Raw genomic sequence first — 19790 nt, 5'->3', positions numbered from 1 at the left:
TATCCTATCCATGCTCCTCATAATTTTGTAAACCTCTATAAGGTTACCCCTCAGCCTCTGATGCTCCAGGGAAAACAGCCCCAGCCTGTTCAGCCTCTCCCTGTAGCTCAGATCCTCCAATCCTGGCAATATCCTTGTAATCTTTTCTGAACCCTTTCAAGTTTTACAACGTCTTTCCAATAGGAAGGAGACAAGAATTGCACACAATATTCCAACAGTGGCCTAATCAATGTCCTGTACAGCCGCAACATGACCTCCCAACTCCTGTACTCAGTACTCTGACCAATAAAGGAAAGCATACCAAACGCCTTCTTCAGTATCCTATCTACCTGCGACTCCACTTTCAAAGAGCTATGAACCTGCACTCCAAGGTCTCTTTGTTCAGCAACACTCCCTAGGACCTTACTATTAAGTGTATACATCCTGCTAAGATTTGCTTTCCCAAAATGCAGCACCTCGCATTTATCTGAATTAAACTCCGTCTGCCACTTCTCAGCCCATTGGCCATCTGGTCCAGATTCTGTTTTAATCTGAGGTAACCCTCTTGACTGTTCACTACACCTCCAGTTTTGGTGTCATCTGCAAACTTACTAACCATACCTCTTATGCTCGTATCCAAAACATTTATATAAATGACAAAAAGTAGAGGGCCCAGCACCGATCCACTGGTCACAGTCTGAAAAGCAACCCTCCACCACCACTCTCTGTCTTCTACCTTTGAGCCAGTTCTGTATCCAAATGGCTAGTTCTACCTGTATTCCATGAGATCTAACCTTGCTAATCAGTCTCCCATGGGGAACCTTGTTGAACGCCTTACTGAAGTCCATATAGATCACATCTACTGCTCTGCCCTCATCAGTCTTCTTTGTTACTTCTTCAAAAAACTCAATCAAGTTTGTAAGACATGATTTCCCATGCACAAAGCCATGTTGACTATCCCGAATCAGTGCTTGCCTTTCCAAATACATGTATATCCTGTCCCTCAGGATTCCCTCCAACAACTTGTCCACCACCAACGTCTGGCTCACCGGTCTATAGTTCCCTGGCTTGTCTTTACCGGCCTTCTCAAACAGTGGCACTACGTTTGCCAACCTCCAATCTTTCGGCACCTCACCTGTGACTATCGATGATACAAATATCTCAGCAAGTGGCCCAGCAATCACTTCTCTAGCTTCCTACTGAGTTCTCCGGTACACCTGATCAGGTCCTGGGGATTTATCCACCTTTAACCGTTTCAAGACATCCAGCACTTCCTCCTCTGTAATCTGGACATTTTGCAAGGTGTCTATTTCCCTACAGTCTATATCTTCAATATCCTTTTCCAAAGTAAATACTGATGCAAAATATTCATTTAGTGTCTCCCCCATTTTTTGTGGCTCCACACAAATGCCACCTTGCTGATCTTTGAGGGGCCCTATTCTCTCCCTAGTTACCCTTTTGTCCTTAATATATTTGTAAAAACCCTTTGGATTCTCCTTAATTCTATTTGCCAAAGCTATCTCATGTCCCCGTTTTGCCCACCTGATTTACCTCTTAAGTATACTCCTACTTATATACTCTTCTAAGGATTCACTCGATCTATCCTGTCTATACCTGACATATGCTTCCTTCTTTTTCTTAACCAAACCCTCAATTTCTTTAGTCATCCAGCCTTCCCTTTCACCCTGACAGGAATATACTTTCTGTGGATTCTTGTTATCTCATTTCTGAAGGCTTCCTATTTTCCAGCAGTCCCTTTACCTGCGAACATCTGCCTCCAATCAGCTTTCAAAAGATCTTGCTTAATACCGTCAAAATTGGCCTTTCTCCAATTTAGAACTTCAACTTTTAGATCTGGTCTATCCTTTTCCATCACTATTTTGAAACGAATAGAATTATGGTTGCTGGCCTCAAAATGCTCCCCCACTGACACCTCAGTCACCTGCCCTGCCATATTTCCCAAGAGTAGGTCACGTTTTGCACCTTCTCTAGTAGGTACATCCACATACTGAATCAGATATTGTCTTGTACACACTTAAGAAATTCCTCTCCATCTAAACCTTTAACACTATGGCAGTCCCAGTCGATGTTTGGAAAGTTAAAATCCCCTACCATAACTACCCTATTATTCTTACAGATAGCTGAGATCTCCTTACAAGTTTGTTTCTCAATTTCCCTCTGACTATTGGGGGGTATGTAATACAATCCCAATAATGTGATCATCCCTTTTTTATTTCTCAGTTCCACCCAAATAACTTCCCTGGATATATTTCCGGGAATATCCTTCCTCAGCATAGCTGTAATGCTATCCCTTATCAAAAATGCCATTCCCCTCCTCTCTTGCCTCCCTTTCTGTCCTTCCTGTAGCGTTTGTATCCTGGAACATTAAGCTGCCAGTTCTGCCTATCCCTGAGCCATGTTTCCGTAATTGCTATGAAATCCCAGTCCCATGTTCCTAACCATGCCCTGAGTTCATCTGCCTTCCCTGTCAGGCCCCTTGCATTGAAATAAATGCAGTTTCATTTATTAGTCCTACCTTGTCTCTGCCTGCCCTGACCGTTTGACTCACTTCTGTTCTCCACTGTACCCGTCTCAGACCGATCTCTTTCCTCACTATCTCCCTGGGTCCCACCCCCCACATTACTAGTTTAAATCCATCCAAGCAGTTCTAGCAAACTTCCCTGCCAGTATATTAGTCCCCTTCCAATTTAGGTGCATTCCGTCCTTCTTGTACAGGTCATTTCTACCCTAAAAGAGATTCCAATGATCCAAAAATGTGAATCCTTCTCCCATACACCAGCTCCTCAGCCATCAGCTCTATCCTCCTATTCCTGCCCTCACTAGCTCGTAGCACTGGGAGTAATCCAGATATTACTACCCTTGAGGACATCGTTTTTAAATTTCTGCCTAACTCTCTGTAATCTCCCTTCAGAATCTCAACCTTTTTCCTTCCAATGTCGTTGGTTCCAATGTGGACAATGACCTCTTGCTGGCCCCTCTCCCCCGTGAGAACATTATACACCCTCTCTGAGACACCCTTGATCCTGGCTCCAGGGAAACAACGCACCATTCTGCTTTTTCTCTGCTGGCCACAGAAACATCTGTCTGTACCTCTGACTACTGAATCCCCAAACACAATTGATCTCTTTAAAGCCACCATACCCCTTATTGCATTAGAACCAGTCTCAATCCCAGAAATTTGGCTGTTCGTGCTACGTTCCCCTGAGAATCCATCACCCCCTACATTTTCCAAAACAGCACACCTGTTTGAAATGGGTATATCCACAAAAGACTCCTGTACTAGCTGCCTATCTCTCTTACCCTTCCTGGAGTTAACCCATCTATGTGACTGTACCTGAGACTTTCCCCTCTTCCTATAACTGCCATCCATCACATACTGTTGCTGTTCCAAATTCCTCATCACTTCTATCTGTCTCTCCAACTGATCCACTCAATCTGATAAGATTTGCATCCAACAGCATTTATGGCAGATATAATCCGCAGTAACCCTTAAACTCTCTTTAAACTCCCACATCTGACAAGAAGTACATATCACTGCAAAGGCCATTTTTGCTCCTTCACAATCTACAGACCCAGAAAATAACACTGTCTTATTCCTCTACAAACACTGCCACAAGTTAAATTAATAGCTATGGCTTATATTTTAAGTTTAATCAAGAGACTTATCTCCAAAAACTTATAATCAAGAAAGAATCCACTGTACCTACTACAGCAGCCTTTCTCTTGGACAGACTTAAAACAATAATTAATGAATCTGATTCTGTGCTGTGAACTTCACCCATCAGTTCCTCCAAGATTAGTTGTGAATTTCACTGTTTGTTAATTTTCCCAGATGCACTCCGATGTCCAGGGATACACCAATTCAAACAGCAAAGGCAGTAACTGTGCAGGTTCTCTCTCTCTCTCTCTCTCTCTCCCCTGCACTGCCCTCACCATGTGCTTCCTTTGTCTGCCCTTCTCCCTTTTAAAACTGCTGTTGTTTTGACTTTTTTTTTCCAAACAATGCAACAGCATATAAAACAGCAGTTGCTGCTCCTGGAATTCGAGGAAATCACCTCCAACACCTAAAATACCTCAAAAAAAGGAGCAGCTCTTACAGTCAGAAATCTTTCTGTAGATAACCAAAATAGTAAAAGCAGAGTTATGATCGATTTTTGACTACTCTTCCCATATATCACTCTTAACTTTTATTCTCTGTCATTGCTCTGGTTACGGAGCAGGCCTCCAAAGTCCATGTGTAACAGTGGCGGGAGAAACCAGAAGTGAATGCTTCGGCTTGCCAATTGACATGCACGGAACCTTAAAGAGAACGTTGCCCTCAACCTGTCTTCATTCTGTGGTTGGATACACAACAGATGCTGCTATGATCAATTACATTGTCCATATGGCTATATGTTGGCTTTGACTTAGAACATCCAAACCATATCAGCTCCTGCCATCACCACTTCCAAGAAAAGTCACGAAATGTCAACTAAGAGCTGAAGCACTAGCCATAGTCCATTCTGCACACCACTCTCTCTGGCCAACAGTAGCAACAGTGCTGTGGCACAATGACACACAGAACACAGCCAGTCATCAAATTAATGAATTTTTAATACAATAGCAAAAACATGTGCAGGTGCTGGAAAACTGAAATAAAAGTAGGAAATGCTGGAAATATGCAGCAGGGCATTTGAATGAGAAAGAAAGAGTTAGGTCAATGGCCTTTCGAATGTCATTGGTTTGAAACGTTTGCACTTTTTCTTCCCAGGTGCTGAATGACCTGAGTAGTTCCAGCATTGTTTGTATTTACTTAAGGCTTTTGTAGCCTGTATTTGTTAATAATGTGTGTTATTAAAAAAAAACAAAGTGAACTTTAGAATTAAAACTACCTCAAAATTATTAAACTTTGGAGCAGAAGTAGTCACAATTTTTACCCAGGAACCAGATTGTGTGAACCAGTGCTCAGTGCAGTGGAAGTACAGGATAATATCAGACAGAATTATTTGTTGTAAAATATTATCACTCTTTGGAAGAAGAAAATATTGCAACAATAACTTGGTTTCTATGAAATTTTGAGGGGAGGGCAGGGAAGGTGCTGTTTTGTTTTAACTGTTTCCATTCTGTGAGTAGGTGCTTACGTTCATGTGCATATATAAAAACTATGCCTCCACCACTCCCCTGTGACATTTGTATATGTTTAATATTCTTAATATTTGCAGCATATTACATTTTCTATTGTGTAATTGCTCCTAGGCAAGTTATTCTGGAAGAGGCAATTCAGTTTTTAAGCTCAGGGGAATTCCTTCATGTGAATGAAATATTAACTAATCAGATATGGATGGAACTCTTGCCCTATATGGTCCCAACCAACCCAGCCATAGCATCAGCTGAACAGAAAATAACAATCTTTCTTGCTGATTCAAGTTTCTGCTCCATGAGTCCACTGCTGCATGGCTGGCCAGCAGGTAAAATATATTTGATTTATGGTAATAATGCTCATCTCAAACAGTTAATTTTGTCTTCAGATTAGCCTACGTACAGAAAGTATTAAATTATCTCTTAGGAGTGGACAATGCCAAAGCTCCTGAGCCCTGCATTTTTTGAATGATTTTTGAAATAAGGAAAACATTTGCTAGAACTGAATATTGATCGTTAACAAGTTTGCTTGTTTTATGGCTGTTGACAGCTCTGCCCTCATTCCTCTGCATACCAAGCATCCTGCAATTGGCAGGAATCTCATGCAAGAAATCAAAATTTTCATTCTGCACTATGGCATTTAGTCAAGGTTGTATTTTGCTGTGTTGATTTCCCCTGTTTAAGAACTAGTGAACCAAAAGACACTGTGCATAACATCAGTAAAAGATTCCTTTGAAATAAATAGGGAATTCTTAGACAAAGTTGGCGTTTTCACCTATGTGGATTCTGGATACACTCTAACATTCTACAGCAAGGGAAAGTAAAATATAGTATGCTAAATAATATATCTAACACTTGTTAAAATTTAAATTAGAGAGGGTGGCTGTAGAGAGAGATGTATAAACAATGCAGCATAAATAGAAAAATATTTTTGAATAAACATACAGTAGAGAGGAAGGAATTTGGGGGGAAGCGTGCAGAAGCTGAAACAATAATTTTCATATACCAGTCATTGCATTGAGCCAATAATGGTGCTGTTTCACATGAATGGAAGGGAAGCTATGTTCCCTATTTGCTCACATTGAGCCTTGGAAGACAGATCCCAGCCAGTATTTTAAGATACAGTGTTTCCAATCTCCTTCCAAACTGTCAAAATGATTTTTAATTCAAGAATGTTGGCAATACCTTGTCATTTTCGGTTTTATTGTTTTTAAGCTTTGTTTATAGTACTTCATTTTATATTTTAAGAAGAACATTCTAAGTGTTTTATACCTTTGAAATTTTGATATATTGTCAACAGAGGCCATTTCTACGAGGCCAGTTCAGTGGATACTGCTGATTACCATCCCCATTGTCACAATGTGCACGCCATGATTTTTTTGTATTTGTATTTCTTTTAGATATTTTCTAATCAACCTCTTCAGAGATGTTATTACACAGCTCTGGAGCAGGTGGAACTGAAATAAAGGTGAGCTGGCTCAGAGGAAGGGACATTACCACTGCCACTTTAAATATATGTGCAGTTGAATTATATTTCTTCTTTGGGTATTTTTGCAAGTGTCAGATATCTTCAGAAATTGTCTTGGTAACAGTACTATCAGTTGTTTGAATGCCTTTTTTGATGGAAGCTGACTCACTTGCATCTTTATTTTCAAATTTTGCTCAAAGAATACATCAAAAAACACATATGTCCAAGCCAATGTTGTGGGACCATGACAAAATAACCCTGAGCTATGATGTACACTTTATTCAAAGATTGAAGAACAAATTATTGGCTTCCAACTGACTAGTCACGGAAAAGATCACCATTGTACATTTACTCTTTATTATAGTATGTCTGCTGATTATACACACAAGGACTTACCAGATTGCCAAATTCTTTTTGTACCATCTTTCAGTTAGGAGCAAATTAAGGCAGCTCCTATGTTCCTACAAATGCTGTGTTCTGTGCTTGAAGCTGTTTTCACCAATTGTGTTTCCTGTAGAGCTCAAAAAAGTTATTGATGGCTGTAATTCTGAAGAAATTGTGGGTGAAGCAAGTCAGAAATTGATCCAACTTCTGGCAAATAACTTGTGTTTAATGGAGCCTCCTTCTAGGACTCGAACTGTAAGTGAAAATGTTTAAGGAAATAAAACTTGTTATGGAGCATGTGAAATGTTACTAATCAATCTTGCCCCTCAATATTCTGGAGAATTTAATAGAGAGGCGATATGAATATTTGAGGGTTGGAGCAATTTTTAGGTATGGCGAGATGAACGGGAGAATGTTTCTTGGGTAGGTAAGCATCTATGTTTCTTTGCTGCTTGGTGTGGTTAATTAAGCTTCGATTGGAAGTATTGATAATCTGTTCTACCTTAGCCAGCTCAGCAGGGCCAAGGGGTCACAAATTGGATCATTGTGTTTGTTTAGTTTATCTACTGTTTAAAACTTCTGTCTTAATTAATATGACACTAATTAGTTCTATAGAATTGGTCATGCCTTGTCTTTCCTCCTTTCTCATCCTATTTTTCTTTTCCATCTTACTGGTACTATTCTTTGCATGCTTTCTCACTGCCTCCCATTTCATTTCTTTCCATCTGAATCTCTTGTCCTCACACTTTTTCTATAAATCTTTCTTCTCTCATTATCTGTCTTTGTCCATATCTCTGCATGTCTCTGACACTGCTTCTCCAACTGTAACTGATGAGCTTATTCAGAGCTACAACAGTGGTTATATAGTCAGCTTAGAATCTTTCAGGCAGACTAAATGGGCATATGTCACCTTGTTAGGTTAATGTGACATTTCCCAATTTCATAGAAGCCTCCAGTGAACAAGGTGAAGGGCCTTAATAAAGAGCAAGAACTCCAGGACTGGAAAGGAGCAAGTCAAGGGTGGGCAAATACAATAGCTATACTTAATGGATAATAAATAATTTTAAATGAGTGACCTACATTATTTCAATGTTTCTTTGGTTGAAACTGGTAAGAAAAAAAACACAGGGATTAAAATTTAAGAAAAATATTTTTTTGTGGTTCAACATGGAAATAATTCTGTACAGTGAAAACTAAAGGATTAGATGTACTGAAGGAAATTAATAATGTTTCTAACAGAGGCTTGTGCAGAGCTCAACACAACTCAGCAGACATATATATATGGTCGAGGAAGCCCCAGGAACAAGAGAATGAAGTAAAATAATGACATTATATTAAAATACAAGTTCATACCAAATATTTAATCCTAGGGAACTCTGATTGATAACTGGTTGAATTACACTTTTAGAACGTGTCTAAATATACAGTCATTTGTATTCATATGAGATGTGTAGCTGGCAAGATCAGCATTTGCTACCCTTGTATGATAGTTATGATAAATTGTCATGATATCAAAATTAAGTTTTACTGGGGTGGTTGGGGGCAGGAAATTAGTGCATGCCTAAGAATTTTGACGTTATTCTCTTCTATATTTGCAGATGGGACATCTCATAGAAATCATTGCAAAAGAATCCTCAGATGTGAAACAGATGCTGATATCTGATATACTAAGTTTTGCTTTAATTCAGACCTTGGATAAACAGTCTGAACGGGATTGTTTGCACGTGGCTTTGCAAGTGTATTGTGTTCTGGAGAAAAGGTTGAAGAAACTAATAGCAAAAAAGTCACATTTGGTAAGTAGCTTTTACTTCAAGCAGCTTTTCAGGATTAGAATCAAGCAATGACTGTATTTTTAGTTCATACCTGGAATTTGACAAACTAGGAAGCATTTTCTTCCCCCGCTCTTGATGCTTTCTCTCTGTCTGTCTTCCTGAAGATTTTTGCTGAGAATTTCCTCAGGAATTTTCCTGATATGCTGTCATAATCTTGACAGAAGGTCAAGGAAATGCTGTGTTCATGCAGTTTTTATGGAATTGTTGGCAAATCAATAAAGTGGAACTGGGAGAAGCCCTGAGGAAATTCTTACTGCAGAGCAGTACACTGCTTGTGAGCGAGCATGACATTGCTGAGTGCCAAAGAATATTCAGTGGGAAATTAGCCCACTCCTAGATCAGGATATTTCCCATATGGAACATAGTAACATTCTTGTCTTTGCCCAACATCCATACATATCTACTTCCACTAGGTAGGAATTAAGAGCAAGGATACTAGTGTGTCTGACTTGCCTCTTTCCAAGCTGCATTGCTTGACTGATAACAGTTAACCCACCATGACCAAGAATCATTACTGGGGCATGCTCATTTTTGTGGCTCAGTTGCATATCTTTCTATTCTAACTTATTGTAATTCTGCCTCTCTGTCCTCAAGTTATTTCTTTACTTTCATTTGTGCGTGCAGTAAAGGTGTGATTAAACATGTTTAAATGTAGAAACGTATCTACTTGTCTTTTGGCAGCTATCCATAGTTTGAAGTTCATCTCTTTATTTCTTTGCACTTTAAACATTTAGCTTTACCCAGAAAGATGTATAAAATACAAATTTAAAGAAACTTGCATCATCCTGGTCTCTGCTCCACTGAAAGAGCTTTGAAACCATAGGTGACGTATTCTTCTAAGCAGCCTGTTCAAAGATGTTATTACACATCTCTGGAGCATGTGGGACTTGAGCCCGGGTCACCTGGTGCAAAGATAGGGACACTACAACTGCGCCACTAGAGATGAATGAGTTTTATCAAGGTAGCTTTCTCTGATATTTGTCTTTTTCTCCATAGCATGAAAGCTCAGTAATTCGACAAACTGTAAGTTTTTAGTATGTCCTGTTTATGGCTGTATTTTTCCCTCTGGCAGCTTACATAATGTCTTTTATGTCCACAGTTACAGAATATTCTGCATTCATTCTTTTCAGCTATTAAATATTGTGAGCACACATTTTGCACTTTCATTAAGTGTTTTTGTGTTATATAAAACACACACACATATGTTTGCACTAAATTCACACAATGGTTTCATCAAGACAAATTATTCAGACTAAAAGCATTTGTTTTCCTTACAACTTTGAATATGTGCATTCAGTATCACTTAATGATACATTATTGTGTCTAGCTTACAATATATATTCTAGCATCTACTCTGGATCATCCACAGTGTTGAACAATTGTAAATTCAAGCCAGACGTTAGTTATTTCTGATGTGACTAAAATATAATTCAAAACTTTTATGATTAATGAACAGGAAAAGGAGAGGAGAATCTGTTTTGCCAGCAAATCTACATGTATAATTAAAGTCTAGAGTCAGTTGAGAACAAGATTAGACAGATTGAATGGGATGTGTGCACCTCGTTCATGATAAACTTAAAAACTGAGTACACAGTCTTTAAAATTGAGAACTTTTGGTTTTCCAGATGGGATTCCAAAGAATAAATCTCTTAGCCTCCAAGACATCATGTCTAAAAACATTTCCTCAGTTTGCTGAGTATTTCAAAATAAAGCTAATTATTCTCCTCTTTCATTTCAGAAGGTTTCTCAAAAATGGCATTGTGATTCTGTTGAAGGGAACATAGTACCAGCAGGACTACTTACACAATATGTGAAAAATGTGCGGCATTATAGTGCTGAAAATGCAGAAGCTGGATTAATCCTTACTTTCTTGCTAAAGAATTTTATTGTTGCTTTCAAACCACCCAAATCATTTTTGAAAGGTAAGGTATTTAAAATGAGATATTGACTATTAACAACTTGAGCATAAATAGAGTGATTCACATATGTTCACACTTTGGAATGCTGCTTTTAATTTGTTTTTTGAGAATGTGGAAATAGCAGGTGTGAGGAAGTACAGGCTCAGGTGTCCAAAATCCAGCACTCCAGAGGCCAAGATTATGCTGGATTTCAAAATTTTCCTAGATTTTGAACATTGGGCTTGAATGTAGACAGGAGTGTTGTGAAAGAAGGTAAGAGAGCATTTCCGAATCTCACCCAAAGGTGGAAAAGACAACTTTGTGTTTGGGGAATAGGGAGGGTTGGGAAAGTTCAATCTTAAAACGCTGTACTGGACTCATGTCCTATCCATGCACAACTGTCACTGATTCCATGCTCTAGGATCAGCCCAATAATGGATGTACTTATGAGATCAAGGGATTTTACTGAATATCGGACAACTAGATTTTAGAAAATGTACCAGTAGTGTAACCAAAATCAAATCTTAATGTTGATTTGCTTGAAACAGACTTTTTTATTGCCATTTGCTCTTGTTCAGGGAATCAACCCTGTTCAATACATAGTGTAGGATGGTGTGCCAGGAGCAGCACCAGGAATACCAAAAATATGACATGTCAACCTGGTGAAGCTATCAACCAGGACTACTTGCATGCCAAACAGCATAAACAACAAGTGATAAATGGAGCTGAGTAATTCCACAACCAACGGGTCAGATCCAAGCTCTGCAGTCCTGAATGGTGGTAGATAATTAAACAACTCACCGGGATAGGAACTCCACAATATCCCCACTCTCAATGATGGAAGAGCCTGTCATATCAGTGCAAAAAATAACGCTGAAGCATTCGCTGCTGTTTTCAGTCAAAAGTGCCAAGTAGATGATCCAAATTGGCCTCTTCCAGCCAATTCAATTCACTCTATGTGATATCAAAAAACAGTTGGAGGTACGGATACTGCAAAGGCTATGGCCCTGATAACATTCTGGCAATAGTACTGAAGACTTGTGCTCCAAAACATGCCAATCCCCTAGCCAAGCTCTTCAGTACAGTTACAGCATGACCTCTACCTGACAATGTGGAAAATGGCCCGTGTATGTTCTGTGCGTAAAAAGCAGAACTAATCCAGCCTGGCCAGTTACCACCCCATCAGTCGACTGTCAATCATCACTCGAGTGATCGAAAGTGTCATCAGCAGTGCTATCAAATAGCACCTGCTGAATACTAATCTGCTCATTTGCTGCCCAGTTTGGGTTCCACCAGCGTCAGTCAGTGCTTGACCTCATTTCAGCCTTGGTTCAAATATGGACAAAAGAGTTGAATTTCAGAGGTGAGGTGAGAGTGACAGTTCTTGACATAAAGGTTGCATTCAACCAAGTGCGGCATCAAGGAGCCCTATCAAAACTGTAATCAATGGGTATTGGGGCAAACTCTCCACTGGTTGGAGTCATAGCTGGCACATAGAAAGATCTAAATGGAGGTCGGTTATCTCAGCTCCAGGACATCTCTACAAGAGTTCCTCCGTTTGGTGCCTTAGGCCCAGCCATCTTCAACTGCTTCATTAATGACCTTCCCTCCATCATAAGCTCAGAAGTGAAAATGTTTGCCAATGATAGCCCAATGTTTAGCAACTTTTGTGACTGCTCAGATACTGAAGCAGTCCATGTTCAAGTGTAACAGGATCTGGACAGTATCCAGACTTGGGCTGGTAAGTAATTTTTGCATCACACAAATGCCAGAATTATAGAATCACTGCAGTATGGATACAGGCCGTTGAACCCATTGAGTCTGCACGGAGCATTCCACTCTCTTCCTGTAACCCTGCACTAACCATGGCTAATCCACATAGCCTGCACATCCCTGGACGTTACAGGGCAATTTCGCATGGCCAATCGCACCTAAGATGCGCATTTTCAGACTGTGCTTTGGACTGCCATGCAATGGCCATCTCCAGTAAGAGACAATCTAACCACCTCTTGACATTAAATTTTGTTGCCATTACTGAATCCCCACTATCAACAATGTGGGCGTTTACCAATAGACCAGAAACTCAACTGGACTCACCACATAAACACAGTGGTTACAAGAGCATGTCAAAAGCTCGGAATACTGCAGCGAGTGACTCACCACCTGACTCCCCATCCAGGACAAAGCAGCATGCTTGATTAGTACCACATTCACAAGTGTCTACTCTCTCCATCACCGGCGTTCAGTCGCAGCAGTGTGTACCATCTACAAGATGCACTGCAGAAGCTCACCAAAGGTCCCTAGACACCACCTTCCAAACCCATGACCACTTCCATCTAGAAGGGTAAGGCCAGCAGCTACATGAGAACACCACCACCTGCAAGTTCTGGTCCAAGTCACTCACCACCCTGACTTGGAAATATATTGCTGTTCCTTCACTGTCACTGGGTCAAAATACTGGAATTCCCTGCCTGAGGACATTGTGTATGTCAACTTACAGCAAATGGACTGCAGAGGTTCAAGAAGGCAGCTCAGCACCACCAATCAAGGGTAACTCGAGGTGGGCAATAAATGCTGACCAGCGAGCAACACCCAAGTTCCACAAGTGAATTTTTTTAAAAATTCAGTATATGTGGCCAGGGCAGCATAGTGGCTCAGTGGTTAGCACTGCTGCCTCACAGCGCCAGGGACCCATATTCAGTTCCAGTCTCAGACGACTGTCTGTGGAGTTTGCGCGTTATCCCCGTGTCTGTGTGAGTTTCCACCCGGTGCTCCGGTTTCCTCCCACAGTCCAAAAATGTGCACATTAGGTGAATTGGACATGCTGAATTACCCATAGTGTTCAGGGATGTATAGGTTAGGTGTGTTTGACATGGGACATGCAGAGTTACAGGGATAGGATGAGAGGATGGGTTTGGGTGGGAAGCTCTTCCAAGGATTGGTGTTGACTTGTTGGGACAAATGATCTGTTTCCACACCATGTGGATTCTATTAAAAATCTCATTTTTTTAAAGAGCTGTTTATGCAACCATATTTTAGATAAGCAAAGACGCTGAGTGTGCCCTCAACTTCAGGGAACTGGACTTTGCCGTTGATTGTCAATCTGTGCTAATTTGGCTTGTATGGGAGTGTTCCACAAAATCATTTTGACAGTGATTTATTTGAGCCCATAAGAAACAAAATTCATTGTGAGGTTATGTTACAACACCGCAGTAGCAGATTTGTAAAATGCAAAACTCTGCAAAGGTTATGTATGTTACACTTTGCCTAGAATGTGTGTACAGCACAGTAAACTCTCAAAGCTATGTTGAGACTTGTCATTTGTCAGTGAAGTTTTGACATTGCCTGGACCTTGCTGTAGGCTGGCATGAGCAACTTTGTTATCAGTCCAATCACAAGTGGAACTGGCATAGAATGGTGAACAAACCACTGATTTATTTATGTTAGATGAATATTCTTAAACATCTGAAGTTGGTTGATCTTTGCCTTGCAGTTATGTTACAAACTGTTCTGTCTTCCTTGTGACTCCAGCCAATGGTTTTCCCATTGATGCCAAAGTTTGGTCTAGCAATGCATCAATGCCAAGGCAATTGCTTTTGCCTGGCCTCATTGGCATCTTCAGGTGCTGCACCACAAATTGGCAGATTTAATTGAATTATGTTTCACAACTTGTTCTAATCAGTTCATTACCGTGACCACTCAGATACCAGACAAACCTTGTGTTTTCTTACTACAACATTTCAGATCAGGCTTGGTGGAATCCTGAAAGTTTGGACAGGCAAAGCTGTGATTACCTTCATCTTCTCATTAATGTCTTTGACATTACTGTTTGTGCTGCTAGTGAAGAAGAGCTTGGAGGAAACTTCAGGAATCTTGTGAAGTTTCTAATTAAGGTGAGTACATTGAGCAAGGATCTCAATGATCCTAATGTAACTAATTGTGATGGACCAGCAATTTAAGCAATTGAATAAAAAAAACCATTTGTATCTGCCACATAATAAATTTGTATGTTTTTTAAAAATGCAGTATGTTGTGAATAATGTATGATTTACTGATTGCTGAATTTCTGGAAAGAATAAGATCTTTCTTTGACCAAGTTCCAACAGCTAAACAATAGTCTTCAGGTCTGAATGCAGGATGAATAATTGTTCATATATATAATGACTTCCTGGATTATTTCACTGACTATGTCTGAGGTCTGACTGGTGGATCATAAAACCAACCTCCATCAAGAGGAGAAAGAATGAACATAGGTTTAAGAATAAACAGTTAAACCTTAGCTACGTATCCCTTAATATCTTTGGATGACAAAATTAGAGTCATAGAGATGTACAGCATGGAAACAGACCCTTCAGTCCAACCCGTCCATGCCGACCAGATATCCCAACCCAATCTAGTCCCATCTGCCAGCACCCAGCCCATATCCCTCCAAACCCTTCTTATTCATATACCCATCCAAATGCCTCTTAAATGTTGCAATTTTACCAGCCTCTGACAGCTCATTTCATACATGTACCACCCTGTGTGTGAAAAAGTTGCCCTGTCAGTCTCTCTTATATTAGTATAACTTAAGTGGTAATTGACAAAAGATAGTTTTGGATCTCTTTTATTCTCTACTGATTATCAATAAGTAAGTCTGTTGAAATGTCCTTCAGAAAGTGTTGGAGGCTGTGTCATTGAATTTTAAGGTAGGTTAAACAGAATTGTGACTAACAAGGGGGTCAAAAAGTATCAGAGGCAGACTGGAAAGAGGAATTGTGGTCAAGTTCAGATCAAGTTTGATCCTATTGAATGTTAGAGGAATCTCAAGAGGCTGAATGGCATGCTCCTGCGCCTATTTCGTATTTGTCTTACAGACCCATCTGCATGATTCTGATCATCTCTTCAAGTTCTTGTCGCTTCTGTGGAGCCACAATTGTAGCCTTACCAACCAGTTAAACCGGCCAGTTAGTGCTGTGTTGCAGACTCGAGCCCTTTACTTTGGTCATGCTGTACTTGCATCGCAGTCTGCAGAGAGCAGAAGTCTGATTGCAACTCCATCATTCCCAGGTATGGTCAACAGAATGGTTTCAGTCCATGAACTTGAAATGATTAAAATTTGTTTTAGAATTTTGAAACAGATGCTATGATGTTATTAAATTATGATTTGCTTTCAGTGGTGGTCTCCTTAATCATCAGTTTGGGAAATCCTGTGAGAGAGGTGCGTCGAGCAGCTATTGCCTGTCTGCAACCATTAACTACAGTGCACGGGTCTATCTATAAAGTGTTAGTCAATAAACTTTCCTGTATGGCTGAAGAGATTATTGCAGATCCCACTCATTTAAGCCAGGTAAGAAAGGGGGCAGGGGATATTCTGCTTTTCTGTTCATACCCTTGTGTAATTTTAATAATTTTTCTTGCAATTTCAGTTGGTTATTGTAATGTTCTTAAATGTCGCTATGTTTCTTCTCTTAGTTTTATATTTGGTTTACTGGCCTTAAAAGGGGATTCATGGAGAACATGGATTCAATAACCAATTGAACCTCTCAAAAATTCGATATGTCCATCTTAGCTACATATCCCTTAATGTCTTTGGATGACAACATTCTAACAGTAACTAATTTATAATTAACAGTTGGCCTTATGTCATCACCTGTAGCTTCTAGAAATGTGTTTTTTCATTTAAGTTCTGAAAGTTGTGGCTTTAGATTTTAAGACTGTCCAACCAATGGCAATAGTTTATTTCTATCTATCCTCTTAGTTCCATTTAAAATCTTGTGAATATCAATCAAACCACCCTGATCTTTTAAATTACAGGGAATGTAAGCCCGGATTGTGTAATTTTTCCTCTTCTGAGTCAACCCTTAGAACTCAAGTGTCATCATTAATACATTGAGTGAACAATTAAGGTTACAACTCGCATCCCTCTGGGACAGCGCTGGTCAAATCTTGCCAATTAGAATATCTATCCAGCTTCACTTTATGTACTTACGTGTGATATTCCACACATGGTGGTTGCAAAATTAAACACAACTTTGAGATGTCCCTTAAATTTCCTATGGCTAACAGATTCACATGCACGGTTGATGAACCTCGTGTGTCTTTCCATCTCCCTCTACCATATTTTTCTATTTTTGTATGTGCACAAAGAAAGTATATTTTTCGATTTTGAGTTGGTTGGAGGAGCATAATTTGGAAGTAGTGTATGCGATTTTCTTCCTTTAATGGTTGCCGGATTGAGCATAACATGAACCTGAATATTTGGTGTGCACCCTTTGTTGATAAGGCTCCACCTTGGGAATATGAAGTTGAAAGTTGAGTCAAGTATTTCCCTAGTAGAATTTCAAGAATAATAGCCTTGTCCCTGTCCTTTTCTCTTCACATTCCCTATACCCCAATCCTCGTTTCACTCTTCACATTTTAACCAGGAAATAATAGAAAACCCCAAAGATTCTGTTTGCTCTTTTGTGGCTTTTTTTCTCTTCAATTTCCTATTAACTGCATCCTAAATATTATAGTGTTATAAAAACTGGAAATAGTCTTCAAGTCTGGCAGGATCTGTGAAGAGGGAAAGAGAGTTAATGTCCCATGTTGATCACCTTTCATCATATTATTTTGTTCCTATACCCCTTTTTAAATCTTACAAAATATATTGTATTTGTGTGCCTTGCTCTTTATTCAAAATGATTTGCCTTTCTTTTCCCCTTGGAAGTAGCCAGGGAAATCTAACCAAAGGTGAGAAAAGTAGCTAAGCCTCAAATAAATTGAGTTTCAAGTATACTTTTTTATGCAAAAGCTACAGCTCAGACTGCTACTTGCTGATACCAGTACTGCATTAAGGCATATGATATATTGTTCAATTATTCTGTTTACTTAGGCTCTGAGTAGTTTATTTGAGGAGGCTTTAACACCGAGTAAAGCAGGATCACAGCATGAAAAACTTACTGAAGCTCTGGAGAATCTGCTGTATTGCATCGGAGATGCTGTGCGACCATCATATGTAGCTCATAACTTGTTGAAAGCACTTGAGGAGGTGAATGGAGAGGTGAGATTTTTAAACACAGTACATCAAAAGAGAATTGTAATTATGGAGGACTGTGTAATTTAGAACATTATTTTATCTAGTTAAACTATAATTTTAAGTACATTGATAACAGTTAATGCTAGAAAAGTAATTAATGGGAAAGAATATTAAAAAATAATGAAAGCTGTTTCATGTGTTATCCATCATAAAATTGCTAATGGCTTTATTCATTGGCAATGAAGATCTCCTTTGAAGCTAGCACTTGGGTTCATTGAAAGATTGTCCAATTTAACCATGTTAATTGAACTCTCAGTACTTTTTGAGATTTTGTTTTCTTTATTGTTTCCCAGGATGTGGGCATCAGTTTTAACACCAGCCAATCAAAATTGTCCTTAATCTATGAGGCTCAACCACTTAAGGCAAAAGTTCAGAGTTGAACACTTAACTGTTGCCTGAAGTTGCATGCAGAAGAATACAAGTGATGGTAGCAGGAGTAGATCAAATAGCCCCTCAGCCTGCAGTACCATTCATGGTCGATCCCTCCACTTTCCTGGCTGATCCCATATTCCTGTTTCTCACAGAGATCAAAAATCCTCCCTATCCCAACCTTGAATGTATTCCAACAGGTTTAATTGACCGCACTAGCTTTCGGAGCCCTGCTCCTTCATCAGGTGGATAAAGGAGCAGCGCTCCAAAAGCTACTGCTTCCAATTAAATCTGTTAGACTACAACCTGGTGTTGTGTGATTTTTAACTTTGTATATCCCAGTCCAACATCGGCATCTCCAAATCTTGAATGTAATCAGTTTTTGGGAAATGTTTTAAAGCGTAATACTTTGATCCATTAAAATCATGGAAGTCTCTTGAATTAAACATGGTGGTCTGTGCCATGTTATCTAAGATAATGGTCAGGTATTAAAAATTTGTGAGGAAATGGGTATGAAGTTCAATTTGAATTGCATCATGTAATGATTATCAAGTGGACTTTTCCCCACACTGGAATGTTCATTGATGTGAATATGCCCTCAAGGTTGTTAAGTGAACATGTTGTCTGAGATATTCATTTAGAATGTTATTAACTGGGCATATGTATAAAAGCATTTTGTAAACAAAGGAGACTGGCTGAAGCACAGACAAATGTTGCATTTGCCAAGAACTCAAACTGCTCAACTGGAGGCGCCAAGCCTTCAACACTTTTAAAGAGAGGTAGCATGACTCAGCTATTGCATTTAATAAAGCTGTTGGATTTGAATATAGAAGCAGAGAGAAAATCTGCCTGGAGTGTCAGCTTTGCTTTCTCTCTGTATTTTCTCATCAAAGTTTGAGAGTTAAAAATCTATTGGAAGACCTTGACCCCACAAGTGAAGGGATCCTAAGGGAACAATCTTTATTGGTACAACCTAAGAGATCTTTAAGGAGAATCCTGATTCTGCCATCACTGTCTCCAGAAGAATTCTGTCAACTCTAACAACAGCTTTGGCTACAGAGGAATCTTTGACACCCTCTGAGTAATTGTTTTTTTTTTTGAAATGATACTGTTATTTGGCCAGAGTACTTTTAGGAAAACAATCACTAGACTTTTAGCAACTTTTTCTCAGACTGGGAGGTTGTGTTCATGTTAGCTTTCAAAAGAGTTAGTTATATTTATTTGCACAGTTTAAAACTTATGTTAAACTTCTCTGTATGAGTAAGCTTTTTTGTTTGCAAAAATATCTAGCTGTATACTTGTTTCTTAAGGAACCTGGCTCATTTCTTTCTGATACTGAACTAAATAAATCAGATTTTGATAATTGATAATATCACCTCCCTTTTTAAATTCAAACATTGTTATGAATAATGGAGGAGTGGGACAAGGTATGGAATCAGTTCACACTCCCTAATTCAAGGGAAAGCATTTAAGTGATGTTCATTTATTATGAATTCTGTAATTCTGCAGAATTGCCCAGTGATGCTGGAATCACTTACTGCAGTGTGGCATGAGTTGAAATTTGAAGAACAAAATACAATTGAAAGACAAGCCAGTTATTCATTGTGGCAGTATGACCAGGACTTTCTCCTCCATTTTGAATGCCAGACAATGATTTTACT

The 19790-nt window shown here is 39.3% G+C and overlaps 1 protein-coding gene across 3 annotated transcripts in view; it reads left to right on the top strand.

The window, feature by feature from the left end:
* heatr1 (HEAT repeat containing 1) overlaps nucleotides 1-19790 on the top strand; it is an 88113-nt gene that overhangs the window by 24438 nt on the left and 43885 nt on the right. For 2 of the 3 annotated variants that reach the window (XM_087991235.1, XM_043695570.2), the window contains exons 15-22: nucleotides 5236-5447; nucleotides 7104-7225; nucleotides 8569-8763; nucleotides 10541-10724; nucleotides 14445-14593; nucleotides 15557-15749; nucleotides 15857-16029; nucleotides 17557-17724. In XM_087991235.1, the coding sequence (XP_087847361.1) occupies nucleotides 5236-5447; nucleotides 7104-7225; nucleotides 8569-8763; nucleotides 10541-10724; nucleotides 14445-14593; nucleotides 15557-15749; nucleotides 15857-16029; nucleotides 17557-17724 (1396 nt within the window). The remainder of the gene's footprint in view (nucleotides 1-5235; nucleotides 5448-7103; nucleotides 7226-8568; nucleotides 8764-10540; nucleotides 10725-14444; nucleotides 14594-15556; nucleotides 15750-15856; nucleotides 16030-17556; nucleotides 17725-19790) is intronic. The other variant, XM_043695571.2, reaches the window with a different exon arrangement.

Source organism: Chiloscyllium plagiosum, unplaced genomic scaffold (assembly GCF_037043375.1).
Source record: "Chiloscyllium plagiosum isolate Xiang-an unplaced genomic scaffold, Cpla_swu_hap1 HiC_scaffold_10, whole genome shotgun sequence".
NCBI classification, from domain to species: domain Eukaryota; kingdom Metazoa; phylum Chordata; class Chondrichthyes; order Orectolobiformes; family Hemiscylliidae; genus Chiloscyllium; species Chiloscyllium plagiosum.
Note: the sequence above shows the minus strand (reverse complement) of the source record. Positions and strands in the feature narration are given on the sequence as shown.